Source organism: Salmo salar, chromosome 10, assembly GCF_965601325.2.
Source record: "Salmo salar chromosome 10, fSalSal1, whole genome shotgun sequence".
In the NCBI taxonomy this organism is placed as follows: Eukaryota; Metazoa; Chordata; class Actinopteri; order Salmoniformes; family Salmonidae; genus Salmo; species Salmo salar.
Window position 1 is genome coordinate 47,507,501 of NC_138300.1, and position 14,911 is coordinate 47,522,411.

The 14,911-nt window shown below is 46.6% G+C and overlaps 1 protein-coding gene across 1 annotated transcript in view; it reads right to left on the reverse strand.

The window, feature by feature from the left end:
* The window catches only part of LOC106560497 (low-density lipoprotein receptor-related protein 8), a 618,846-nt gene that overhangs the window by 136,599 nt on the left and 467,336 nt on the right, over positions 1-14,911 (reverse strand). Inside the window, exon 4 of the mRNA XM_082956606.1 lies at positions 8,765-8,893. Within this exon, the coding sequence (XP_082812732.1) occupies positions 8,765-8,893 (129 nt within the window). The remainder of the gene's footprint in view (positions 1-8,764; positions 8,894-14,911) is intronic.

The window sequence follows — 14,911 nt, forward strand, 5'->3', positions numbered from 1 at the left end:
CCTGTACACTACAGCCTACTCCCTCAGGACCACACTGCCTGTACACTACAGCCTACTCCCTCAGGACCACACTGCCTGTACACTACAGCTAACTCCCTCAGGACCACACTGCCTGAACACTACAGCCTACTCGCTCAGGACCACACTGCCTGTACACTACAGCCTACTCCCTCAGGACCACACTGCCTGTACACTACAGCCTACTCCCTCAGGACCACACTGCCTGTACACTACAGCTAACTCCCCCAGGACCACACTGCCTGCTACATTACAGCTAACTCCCCCAGGACCACACTGCCTGTACACTACAGCCTACTCCCTCAGGACCACACTGCCTGTACACTACAGCCTACTCCCTCAGGACCACACTGCCTGTACACTACAGCCTACTCCCTCAGGACCACACTGCCTGAACACTACAGCCTACTCCCTCAGGACCACACTGCCTGTACACTACAGCTAACTCCCCCAGGACCACACTGCCTGCTACATTACAGCTAACTCCCCCAGGACCACACTGCCTGCTGCATTACGGCCTGACAGTCAAATCATCTTCTGTATAAATAAATGAGAAACATATCGTTGCACTCTAAGTCCCTGAGACAGACAGGCCGCGGAGCTCTGCTGAATTGAACCTGACTTCTGTGGTGATCGTCGTTCAACATGAACAAATTAGACATTATTATTGAGCCTGAGAGAGCCTGACTCATTACCTGGGGACAGAGAGACACTCTGCTGCTTGAACAGAAATGACACACGACCATGCAAAAACACACAGGCACACAACAAACCAAGCCTATTGATGTGTGAATTCCGTGGTCAACATGAAAGCTACAGCCTCTCTCCCTATTTTCCCCCCCACTGCCTTTACTCCCCCGTTCATCTCTCCATTCATTCAGAAGTAACAGCACCACCATCCCCATCCTCCCATCCCAACTCCAGCTAGGAGCCCTGGGAGAGCATGGGTGCCTAAATGAACCTGATTCCACATTATCATAAATTAAAAGCTGCTAAACTTTCTTCAGAGGGCTTTTAAAATCAAATAAAGACCCTCCCAGCCTGGACCATGTATAATTCAACATATGGACAAGCTCAATTAGCAGCTTATTCCACAGGGAGGGGGAAATAGGGAGGAGAGAGGGGTGTGTGAGGGGGTAGGGGGATGGGGAGGTAGGGGGATGGGGAGGGAGGGGGAGAAGAGAGAACTAGAGCAGGAGCTAAAGGGTGGAGGCAGGGATGCGTGTGTGTGTGTGTGTGTGTGTGTGTGTGTGTGTGTGCTAGCTGAATCTCCTGTATTTGGCACACATCCAGTTTTCATTATAGAGGAAAGAGGAATGGAAGCCCACGTGTGCATACCGCGGTGTATTAACGTGCCAACAATACCTAACAATTACTATCTGAAATAACAGCTTAAACAATTCTGTACCTCCAAAATTTAGAGGAACAGGGTTTTTCTGTACGAAACACAGAATGATTCACCTTCCAGTTGAAGGAGTTGGGATACAGATCATCAGAGTCTGACAGTGTTCACAGTGATATGCATGCAGCCCCATATACTCCCTCTCTTAAATCATAGATCAAAAACCCATTTCTGCAGGTTATTACAGCTGGAGAGCCAGGATCACAGACAGACATACCACATCAGGCAGGAAATCAATTATCATCAGAACCTCCATGAAATATTTCTAAGATGTAATAACCAATCTTATTTTCCACTTCGTATATGGTTGTGATAGATAAAAAGACGATAGAAGGAACGTGCAACCAATATAAGTGCCCCCCGGTGTCAATACAATAGAAATGAAAAGGGAATGAGATATGTGACAAGTTTCCTTGATAGCCGTGTCATTTCAATGTGATGAATAACGATAGACAGAGGAGCTCCCTTTGTATTTCCATCCATTAGGGTGTGAGAGGATGTGATACAGGCTGAGACGCACGGCCGATTGGCTTGCATGACTACATCAACAACAGCTTTCATTACCCGTCTACAAACTCCCAAATGTAACGATAGAGAGAGATATACAGAGATCAGATTACTGTGTGACTATAGGGATACAGTATGGCTGAATACTGGCAACACACTATCAGTAGTGAATTGATTGATCCTAAGGTTAGCCTACAGCATTGATAGCTGTATTTTTTATTTATTTAACTAGGCAAGTCAGTTTAGAACACATTCTTATTTTCAATAACAGCCTAAGAACAGTGATTTAACTGCCTTGTTCAGGGACAGAACAACAGATTTTTACCTTGTCAGCTCAGACATTCCATCTTGCAACCTTTCGGTTACTAGTCCAACGCTCTAACCACCAGGCTACCTGCTGCCCCAACGTGTATGCTACTACTCTCTCTCTCTCTCTCTCTCTCTGAGGGAATGAAGGCTAAACACTAGGACTAAACAATAGGACTAACACTAGGACTAAACATGAAGACTAACACTAGGACTAAACATGAAGACTAACACTAGGACTAAACATTAAGACTAACATTAAGACTAACACTAGGACTAAACATTAGGACTAACATTAGGACTAAACACTAGGACTAAACACTAAGACTAAACACTAGGACTAACACTAGGACTAACACTAGGACTAACACTAGGACTTAAGACTAGGACTTAACACTAGGACTTAACACTAGGACTTAACACTAGGACTAACACTAGGACTTAACACTAGGACTAACACCAGGACTAAACATTACGACTAACATTAGGACTAAACACTAGGACTAAACACTAAGACTGAACACTAGGACTAAACACTAAGACCTAACACTAAGACTAACACTAGGACTAAACATTAGGACTAACATTAGGACTAAACACTAGGACTAAACACTAAGACTGAACACTAGGACTAAACACTAAGACCTAACACTAAGACTAACACTAGGACTAAACATTAGGACTAACATTAGGACTAAACACTAGGACTGAACACTAAGACTGAACACTAGGACTAAACACTAAGACCTAACACTAAGACTAACACTAGGACTAAACACTAAGACTAAACACTAGGACTAAACACTAGGACTAACACTAGGACTAACACTAGAACTAAACACTAGGACTAACACTAGGACTAACACTAGGACTAACACTAGGACTAACACTAGGACTTAACACTAGGACTAACACTAGGACTAACACTAAGACTAACACTAGAACTAAACATTAGGACTAACACTAAGACCTAACACTAGGACTAAACATTAGGACTAACATTAGGACTAAACACTAGGACTAAACACTAAGACTGAACACTATGACTAAACACTAAGACCTAACACTAGACTAACACTAAGACTAAACACTAAGACTAAACACTAGGACTTAACACTAGGACTAACACTAGGACTAACACTAAGACTAACACTAGAACTAAACATTAGGACTAACACTAAGACCTAACACTAGGACTAAACATTAGGACTAACATTAGGACTAAACACTAGGACTAAACACTAAGACTGAACACTAGGACTAAACACTAAGACCTAACACTAGACTAACACTAGGACTAAACACTAAGACTAAACACTAGGACTAACACTAGGACTTAACACTAGGACTAACACTAGGACTAACACTAGAACTAAACACTAGGACTAACACTAGGACTTAACACTAGGACTAACACTAGGACTAACACTAGGACTAACACTAGAACTAAACATTAGGACTAACATTAGGACTAACACTAGGACTAACAATAAGACTAACACTAGAACTAAACATTAGGACTAACATTAGGACTAACACTAGGACTTAACACTAGGACTAAACATTAAAACTAACATTAAGACTAACACTAGGACTAACATTAGGACTAAACACTAGGACTAAACATTAGGAATAACACTAGGACTAAACATTAGGACTAACATTAGGACTAAACACTAAGACTAACACTAGGACTAACACTAGGACTAACACTAGAACAAAACATTAGGACGAACACTAGGACCAAACACTAGGACTAAACACTAGGACTAAACAGTATGGCTAACTCAGGGTAAACTAGAGTCAACTAGCTGAGAGATATTGGACACAATCACTATAGTAACACAGGATGAAATTCCTCTGCCTGGTCTGTGATGTCATACCCTGCTGTGACTAGAGACCACACGTATCTGTTCTTCAGCCATCTCTCTGCATGTGTGGAGGGACAGAGAGAGGGGGTAGAGGGCAGAGAGGGGATAGAGGGGATAGAGGGGAGAGAGGGGATAGAGGGGAGAGAGATAGAGGGGATAGAGGGGAGAGAGATAGAGGGGAGAGAGGGGAGAGAGGGGAGAGAGATAGAGGGGAGAGAGATAAAGGGGATAGAGGGGAGAGAGGGGATAGAGGGGAGAGAGGGGATAGAGGGGAGAGAGATAGAGGGGAGAGAGGGGAGAGAGATAGAGGGGAGAGAGATAGAGAGGAGAGAGGGGATAGAGGGGAGAGAGATAGAGAGGAGAGAGGGGATAGAGGGGAGAGAGATATAGGGGATAGAGGGGAGAGAGATAGAAGGGATAGAGGGGATAGAGGGGAGAGAGATAGAAGGGATAGAGGGGAGAGAGATAGAGGGGATAGAGGGAAGAGAGATAGAGGGGAGAGAGGGGATAGAGGGAAGAGAGGGGAGAGAGGGGATAGAGGGGAGAGAGATAGAGGGGAGAGAGGGGAGAGAGATAGAGGGGAGAGAGATAGAGAGGAGAGAGGGGATAGAGGGGAGAGAGATAGAGAGGAGAGAGGGGATAGAGGGGAGAGAGATATAGGGGATAGAGGGGAGAGAGGGGATAGAGGGGAGAGAGATAGAAGGGATAGAGGGGATAGAGGGGAGAGAGATAGAAGGGATAGAGGGGAGAGAGATAGAGGGGATAGAGGGGAGAGAGATAGAGGGGAGAGAGGGGAGAGAGGGGATAGAGGGAAGAGAGGGGATAGAGAGGAGAGAGCGGAGAGAGATAGAGGGGAGAGAGGGAAGAGAGGGGAGAGAGGGGATAGAGGGGAGAGAGGGGATAGAGGGGAGAGAGGGGATAGAGAGGAGAGAGGGGGGAGAGAGGGGATAGAGTGGAGAGAGGGGAGAGAGGGGAGAGAGTTAGAGGGGAGAGAGGGGAGAGAGGGGAGAGAGATAGACGGGAGAGAGGGGAGAGAGGGGATAGAGGGAAGAGAGGGGAGAGAGGGGAGAGAGATAGAGGGGATAGAGGGAAGAGAGGGGAGAGAGGGGATAGAGGGGAGAGAGATAGAGGGGAGAGAGATAGAGGGGATAGAGGGGAGAGAGATAGAGGGGATAGAGGGAAGAGAGGGGAGAGAGGGGATAGAGGGGATAGAGGGGAGAGAGAGGAGAGAGGGGAGAGAGATAGAGGGGAGAGAGGGGATAGAGGGGAGAGAGGGGATAGAGGGGATAGAGATAGAGGGGAGACAGATAGAGGTGATAGGAGGAAGAGAGGGGAGAGAGGGGAGAAGGGGATAGAGGAGAGAGAGGGGATAGAGAGGAGAGAGGGGAGAGAGGGGATAGAGGGGAGAGAGATAGAGGGGAGAGATATAGAGGGGAGAGAGGGGAGAGAGGGTAGAGAGGGTAGAGAGATAGAGGGGATAGAGGGGAGAGAGATAGAGGGGAGAGAGATAGAGGGGAGAGAGATAGAGGGGAGAGAGATAGAGGGGAGAGAGGGGATAGAGGGAAGAGAGGGAAGAGAGGGGAGAGAGGGGAGAGAGATAGAGGGGATAGAGGAGATAGAGGGGAGAAAGGGGAGAGAAATAGAGGGGAGACAGATAGAGGGGATAGGAGGAAGAGAGGGGAGAGAGGGGAGAAAGGGGATAGAGGAGAGAGAGATAGAGGGGAGAGATATAGAGGGGAGAGAGATAGAGAGGAGAGAGGGGATAGAGGGGAGAGAGATAGAGAGGAGAGAGGGGATAGAGGGGAGAGAGGGTAGAGAGATAGAGGGGATAGAGGGGAGAGAGATAGAGGGGAGAGAGATAGAGGGGAGAGAGATAGAGTGGAGAGAGGGGATAGAGGGAAGAGAGGGGAGAGAGGGGAGAGAGATAGAGGGGATAGAGGAGATAGAGGGGAGAAAGGGGAGAGAGATAGAGGGGATAGAGGGGATAGAGGGAAGAGAGGGGAGAGAGATAGAGGGGATAGAGGGGAGAGAGATAGAGGGGATAGAGGGGAGAGAGATAGAGGGGAGAGAGGGGATAGAGGGAAGAGAGGGGAGAGAGATAGAGGGGATAGAGGGAAGAGAGGGGATAGAGGGAAGAGAGGGGAGAGAGATAGAGGGGATAGAGGGGAGAGAGATAGAGGGGAGAGAGGGGATAGAGGGAGAGAGATAGAGGGGAGAGAGGGGATAGAGGGAAGAGAGGGAGAGAGTGGAGGAGGGGAGAGAGATAGAGGGGATAGAGGAGATAGAGGGGAGAAGGGGAGAGAGATAGAGGAGATAGAGGGGATAGAGGAAGAGAAGGAGAGAGTGGAGAGAGGGGAGAGAGATAGAGGGGATAGAGGAGATAGAGGGGAGAAAGGGGAGAGAGATAGAGGGGATAGAGGAGATAGAGGGGAGAAAGGGGAGAGAGATAGAGGGGATAGAGGAGATAGAGGGGAGAAAGGGGAGAGAGATAGAGGGCGAAGTGAAGATCATCGCCCCTCCAGCTTCAGACAGTCTCAGTGTGTGTTGGTCTATTTTAGGTTTGACCTCAGATAACACAGAAAACCTGTGTGTGTGTGTGTGTGTGTGTGTGTGTGTGTGTGTGTGTGTGTGTGTGTGTGTGTGTGTGTGTGTGTGTGTGTGTGTGTGTGTGTGTGTGTGTCAGATGAGACTGGTGGGAGGAGCTATACTGGCTCATTGTAATGGTTGGAATGGAATAAATGGAACAGAGTCAAACACATCAAACACATGGAAACCATGTTTGACGTTCCATTTATTCCATTCCAGCTATTACAATGAGCCCATTCTCCTATAGAATATCCCAGCAGCCTCCTCTGGTGTGTGTGTGTGTGGTGTGTGTGTGTGTGTGTGTGTGTGTGTGTGTGTGTGTGTGTGTGTGTGTGTGTGTGTGTGTGTGTGTGTGTGTGTGTGTGTGTGTGTGTGTTCAGTAAAAACCTGTTTTCTGAGAGGCCCTTTTGTTTTCCCTAATGGCCTGGCAGGAAGCTGTTAGATCTGGTAAAGGTTATATGTATGATACATAATATCCTCTAAACGGGAGACGCAGGGAGATCAATATCTCTATAGGTCACATGTCTAAGCAGGGGGAAATCAATGCTGCTTTTATGGCTCTCGTATTGGGTGGAGAAACGCAAGGTGGACGATTTCTCTCAGGCCTGCCGTGTGGACGTGAGTGTGTGTGTGTGTGTGTGTGTGACATATAATGCGTGTGAGCAACACCTTGACAGCCTTCTCAATACAGACAGACAGACAGACAGACAGACAGACAGACAGACAGACAGACAGACAGACAGACAGACAGACAGACAGACAGACAGACAGACAGACAGACAGACAGACAGACAGACAGACAGATGACATTTCAATCTCAGCCATTCACAGAGACAAATCTACCCTACTTATGAGCTGCTGTAGAAACCTGCTTTTCCACTTGATCAAGGAAACGACAGTCTCACCCAGTGTCAGGGAGGAAACAACAGTCTCACACAGCGTCAGGGAGGAAACGACAGTCTCACACAGCGTCAGGGAGAATTGATCAAGGAAACGACAGTCTCACCCAGCGTCACGGAGGAAACGACAGTCTCACACAGCGTCAGGGAGGAAACGACAGTCTCACACAGCGTCAGGGAGGAAACGACAGTCTCACACAGCGTCAGGGAGGAAACGACAGTCTCACACAGCGTCAGGGAGGAAACGACAGTCTCACACAGCGTCAGGGAGGAAACGACAGTCTCACACAGCGTCAGGGAGGAAACGACAGTCTCACCCAGCATCAGGGAGGAAACAACAGTCTCACCCAGTGCCAGGAACAATTGATAAAGGAAACGTCAGTGGAGGAAACAACTCTGAAGTCTGAATGTTCTACACATCAACACACACCAACAACACTGGCAGCTGGGACTCAGAGCTAAAAATACCACACCTGCTATTTGTACCAACACCTTCAGCTCCTTAAACTATGTTTCTTCTCTCCACAAGCCGAAACAAATGATCATGAGGAACAGATACCTATATTCTCTTCACTCACGCTTTCATTACATTTAGTTTGTCTTTGTTTTTCTCTCAACAGAGGATCTAACCATTATTCTATTTCTCTCTCTGTATTTCTCTCTCTCTGTATTTCTCTCTCTCTGTATTTCTCTCTCTCTCTGTATTTCTCTCTCTCTGTATTTCTCTCTCTCTCTCTGTATTTCTCCTCTCTCTGTATTTCTCTCTCTCTCTCTCTCTGTATTTCTCTCTCTCTCTCTGTATTTCTCTCTCTCTCTCTGTATTTCTCTCTCTCTCTCTCTGTAATTCTCTCTCTCTCTCTGTATTTCTCTCTCTCTCTGTATTTCTCTCTCTCTCTCTGTATTTCTCTCTCTCTGTATTTCTCTCTCTGTATTTCTCTCTCTCTCTCTGTATTTCTCTCTCTCTCTGCATTTCTCTCTCTCTCTGTATTTCTCTCTCTCTCTCTGTATTTCTCTCTCTCTCTGTATTTCTCTCTCTCTCTGTATTTCTCTCTCTCTCTGTATTTCTCTCTCTCTCTGTATTTATCTCTCTGTATTTCTCTCTCTCTCTCTGTATTTCCCTCTCTCTCTGTATTTCTCTCCCTCTTCTGTATTCCCCCCGCCCGCTTCAGTCTTACCTGCGGAACACTGGTCCTCGTCCGCTCCGTTCTCGCAGTCCCTTTCGCCGTCACATCTCCATGACAACGAGACACACTTGCTGGTTGACCCCCCACAGTCAAACTTCTCAGGTGGGCACGTCTGTCGACCTATCAGTGGAGGGAGGGAGAGAGTGACAGCGAGAGAGAGATAGAGAGACAACACAGTCAGTCAATGAAACAGTCAGATAACACACACACACACACACACACACACACACACACACACACACACACACACACACACACACACACACACACACACACACAACACACACACACACACACACTCAAACATGAACATAAACATACACACACAGCGTTCCTTCCAGTGAAACCGAGTGGAGCAGCGTTCTGAGGCTCTGCATCTCAGTGCTAGAGGCGTCACTACAGACCCTGGTCCGATCCCGGGCTGTATCATAACCGGCCGTGATCAGGAGACCCATAGGGTGGTGCACAATTGGCCCAGCGTCGTCCGGGTTAGGGCAGGGTTTGGCCGGGGTAGGCCGTCATTGTAAAAAAAGAATTTGTTCTTAATGTTGGGGCTAGGGGGCAGTATTGAGAATTTTGAAAAAAATATGTGCTCATTTTTAACTGCCTCCTACACCAACTCAGAAGCTAGGATATGCATATTATTAACAGATTTGGATAGAAAACACTCTGAATTTTCTAAAACTGTTTGAATGGTGTCTGTAAGTATAACAAAACTCATATGGCAGGCAAAAACCTGAGAAAAATACAAGCAGGAAATGAGAATTTTGTGGCTGTACTATTTTCGAGTCATTGCTAATAGATCACATAGTGACAAAGGATTCATTTTGCACTTCCTACGGCTTCCACTAGATGTCAACGATCTTTATAAAGTTGTTTGAAGCGTCTATGATGAACAGAGACCGGATGACAAGGAAGGGAAGTTGACGTCCCTGGGATGTCGTCACTTCATTATTGCGCACACATGCGCGTTCATGTGAGGCGAGACATTTTTCTAAACGTTTTTCAAGACACAGGAGAGGTCGGGTTGAAATATTACTGATCTTTCACGTTAAAAATGGCCCTAAAGATTGATGCTAAACAACGTTTGACATGTTTGAACGAACGTAAATATATATATTTTTTAACTTTTCGTGGTGACTTTTCCCTCCCCCGCCCTACATTTTGAGGAGCCTACTGAACGCGCTAACAACATGGAACAACTTGGAGTTATTTGGACATAAATTATGAACTTTGTCGAAAGAAACCACATTTGTTGTGGACCTGGGATCCCTGGAAGTGCCTTCTGATGAAGATAATCAAAGTAAGGGAATATTTACAATAGTATTATTGATATTAGATGGTTCCAAGATGGTGCTAACCTGTATAGCCTAGCCTATTGTTCTTAGCATAGCACCCCGTTTATTGCAAAGTGTGATTTCCCAGTAAAGTTATTTTGAAATCTGGCAATGCGGTAGCATTTACGAGATGTTAATCTATAATTCTTTGAATGACAATATTATAATTTACCAATGTTTTCGAATAGTAATTTTGTAAATTGTAACGCTGATTCACCGGAAGCATTTGAGGGAAATTTTATTTTGAATTTCACCGCCACTGTAAAATGCTGTTTTTGGATATAAATATGAACTTGATGGAACAAAAAAATGCATGTATTGTATAACATAATGTCCTAGGAGTGTCATCTGATGAAGATTGTCAAAGGTTAGTGCATAATTTTAGCTGGTTTTCTGCTTTTGGTGACGCCTGTCTTTGAATTGACAAAACATTACACACAGCTATTTTCAATGTACTCTCCTAACATAACCTAACTTCATGCTTTCGCCGTAAAGCCTCTTTGAAATCGGACAATGTGGTTGGATTTAGGAGATGTTTATCTTTCAAATGGTGAAAAATAGTTGATTGTTTGAGAAATTGAAATTATTAGATCCTTGCAGTTTTGAATTTCCCGCCATGGTATCTTGTCAATAAATCCCGTTAGCGGGATCAGAGCGGGAAGGGGTCCTCTAGAGGTTAACTGACTTGCCTAGTTAAATAAAGGTTAAATTAAACAAAAATACAATTAAGAAAGTATACCATTGTATCCTAGATTACATACTACCCTTCTCCCTCCCCCCACCCTCCATCCCCTCTCCACTCCTCCCCCGTTCCCAGCCAGAGAGGGCCCAATAGGACTACATTCTAGATAACATTACACACAGTGTCAAACGCTGCTCCATCAATTATACATTTTAGACTGCCACTGGCTGGCAACGCACCCAGCAACCCGCCATAGCAACCCCCCAGATCAATATATTGTGCCTGCTGTGAGATTATTTCATATTAAAAAAAAGTCATTTCTTTTTTATTTTACATGATATTTTTTCAATGTTCGAGGGTCCTGGTGGGGGATAGACTGAGACTGTGTCTTAAATGACACCCTGTTCCCTATATAATGCACTACTTTAGACCAGGGCCCATATAAGGAATAATGTTGGTGTCCAAAATGGCACCATATTCCCTATATAATGCATATTGAGTGCCATTTTGGTGCTTATTTTTCTGTGCGTGTTTCAGCAGTGTAAGTGTTGCCAGGTTTTGTTCTATTCAGGTTCTGTTTGGTGACTTTGGGTTTAGGTAGGAATTGCCTTAGAGAAGCTGGCTTCTCATTCCTTTCTTCTCTTGGCCGGGCTCTATCACTTCATCTGGGTTCTCAGTGAATGGCTGGGTCTCACGTGAGCAGGTTTTAAATGTGTCTACTTTAAAATGTGTTTTTTGTTTTGCGTTTCAGGAACCAAAATGGAGTCTCTTCCTAAAATCCCATTTAACCATCAGAAGATGGGAGATGAGGAGCTGTGTGTGTGTCGGGGGGGGGGGGGGTTAAATAAAGGTTAAATAAAAAAATATATATATAGTATGTTCTGCTTCAATCTGTGGAGGCACTGACGCATCTTGGAGGATGCAGTTTATCTCCTCAATGCATCACTGACTGTAGTGACAACCAACAGGCTAAATAAACCACAGAAGAAAGGCACTACATCCATTGAGGTTTATACAGTACAATAGAGGGATTATTACTCATAGTCAATAACATAGTTGGCATAATGTACAAGACCCAAGGTTGGGAAACGAGCCGGGTTGCTAGTATGTTTCTGCTTTAGCCAATTTGTTGCATTATTGGCAACGGTGTACCAGTAGCTTAGAATGCAGAACAGTCTGGAAGCCAAGGAAGTCAGACCCTCTTGGTAATTCCCTGCCAGCTGATGGTATCATTAAACTGGAGATGAAAGTTGTCTTCAGGAAGGTTTCCTCTTGTCTCCTTCTGAAGGTCAGTGTTGAGCAGTGTTGGAACCTCAGGGACCTCATTGGATTTCTCTCTCTCCCTCTTTACCTCCCTCCCTCTTTACCCCCTCCCTCTTTACCCCTCTCTCTCTCGCTCTCTCTTTCTTTACCTCTCTCTCTTTACCTCTCTCTGTCTCTGTACCCCTCTCTTTCACTCTCTGTACCTTTCTCTCTTTACCTCTCTATATGTCTCTCCCTCTCTCTGTCTCCTTATCAGTAAGTGCTCACAGGTAGGCCTAGTGCAGTGTTGCAGACTGTGTAAGGTATATTGACAGGCTTATCGACAGTATTTTGGACTGAGATCATAGTTACTCCGTGACTCCTCCTTCATGACTTTCATCTCACACAACTTTTTGAAGGTGGTTACCTAAAGCAGGAACACACATTGCGTAAGGCACACACACCCATCGTTACACACATACATTGTAACACACATACGTCGTAACACACTCACGTCGTAACACACTCACGTCGTAACACACACAGACAAGCAAAATACACTCACTCACACGCACGCACGCACAAACACCCACACCCACCCACCCACACACACACACACACACACACACACACACACACACACACACACACACACACACACACACACACACACACACACACACACACAACACACACACACACACACACACACACACACACACACACACACACACACACACACACACACACACACTCCTCCCACCTACACGCCAATCATCTCCACTCTCTCTGTTAAAAACCTTGATCAGAGGTCCTCTACTCAGCTGGGCATTCATTGCTCTTTAGCTGAATTAATACAGCAGCCTGACTTTGTAAGATATTAATATTTAATCAGCTCTGTTCTGACACGGCGAGGCACAGAGGTAAAACACAGTGACCAGCTAACAACCAGCAACTACCTACTCGGCCTACAGTCGCTAAAGTGGTCTTCCTGTCTGGGTTGGCGCCCCCCCCTTGGGTTGTGCCGTGGCGGAGATCTTTGTGGGCTATACTCGGCCTTGTCTCAGGATGGAAAGTTGGTGGTTGAAGGTATCCCTCTAGTGGTGTGGGGGCTGTGCTTTGGCAAAGTGGGTGGGGTTATATCCTGCCTGTTTGGCCCAGTCCGGGGGTATCGTTGGATGGGGCCACAGTGTCTCCTGACCCCTCCTGTCTCAGCCTCCAGTATTTATGCTGCAGTAGTTTATGTGTCGGGGGGCTAAGGTCAGTCTGTTATACCTGGAGGATTTCTCCTGTCTTATCCGGTGTCCTGTGTGAACTTAAGTATGCTCTCTCTAATTCTCTCTTTCTTTCTCTCTCTCTGAGGACGTGAGCCCTAGGACCATGCCTCAGGACTACCTGGCATGATGACTCCTTGCTGTCCCCAGTCCACCTGGCCGTGCTGCTGCTCCAGTTTCAACTGTTCTGCCTGTGGCTAAGGAACCCTGACCTGTTCACCGGGCGTGCTACCTGTCCCAGACCTGCTGTTTTCAACTCTCTAGAGACAGCAGGAGCGGTAGAGATACTCTCAATGATCGGCTATGAAAAGCCAACTGACATTTACTCCTGAGGTGCTGACTTGTTGCACCCTCGACAACTACTGTGATTATTATTATTTGACCATGCTGGTCATTTATGAACATTTGAACATCTTGGCCATATTCTGTTATAATCTCCACCCTGCACAGCCAGAAGAGGACTGGCCACCCCTCATAGCCTGGTTCCTCTCTAGGTTTCTGCCTTTCTCGGGAGTTTTTCCTAGCCACCATGCTTCTACACCTGCATTGCTTGCTGTTTGATTTACAGCAAATAACACTGAAGGAGAGCCAGAGATCTCAGGAGAATTGTTGGTGGGTGTGGTGGTGGTGGTGGAGGTGGTGGTGGGATTGGTGGTGGTATGATTGGTGGTGGGTGTGGTGGTGTTGGTGGGTGTTGGTGGTGGTGGGTGTTGGTGTTGGTGGGTGTTGGTGGGTGTGGTGGTGGTGGGTGTGGTGGTGGGTGTGGTGTTGGTGGGTGTTGGTGGGTGTGGTGGTGGTGGGTGTGGTGGATGTGGTGGTGGGTGTGGTGGTGGTGGGTGTTGGGTGTGGTGGTGAGTGTGGTGGTGGGTGTTGGTGGTGGTGGGTGTGGTGGTGTTGGGTGTGGTGGTGGTGGTGGGGTGTGGTGGTGGGGTGTGGTGGTGGTGATGGTGGTGTTGGTGGGTGTGGTGGTGGTGGTGGGTGTGGTGGTGGTGGTGGTGGATGTAGTGGTGGTGTTGGTGGTGGTGGGTGTGGTGGGTGGGTGTGGTGGTGGGTGGTGGTGAATGTGGTGGTGGGTGTGGTGGTGGGTGTTGGTGGTGGTGTTGGTGGTGGTGGTGAATGTGGTGGTGGGTGTGGTGGTGGGTGTTGGTGTTGGTGTTGGTGGTGGATGTGGTGGTGGGTGTGGTGGTGTTTTGTTATTTGACCCACGTTCTCAGACTAAGCATCTATTATGAGTGGGGTAGAAGGGCGGAGTATGCGCTTGTATGCTAATGCACTTTTGATTAACTGCCTCCCTAATTCCCTTTCACAGGAAAGGGAGGAGAGCAGAGTTGCATATCATAGATAGCCCAACATCCACACCCACACGCATGCACACATCCATGACGAATGAACACACACACAACGAATGAACAAACCCACACACAACCTATGTCCATCTGTTGCTCTGGGCCTCGGCTAAAACGACTGTCCCTAGTGATTGATTCAGATAGCTCATAAGCCACTGGGCTAATGTAAAGATCATACATTTGCTGTTTGGCGTCTGTGTGTATGTATGAGGACAGAGAAGGAGAGTAGAGGACGGTGGTATGAGGTATAAAGTCAC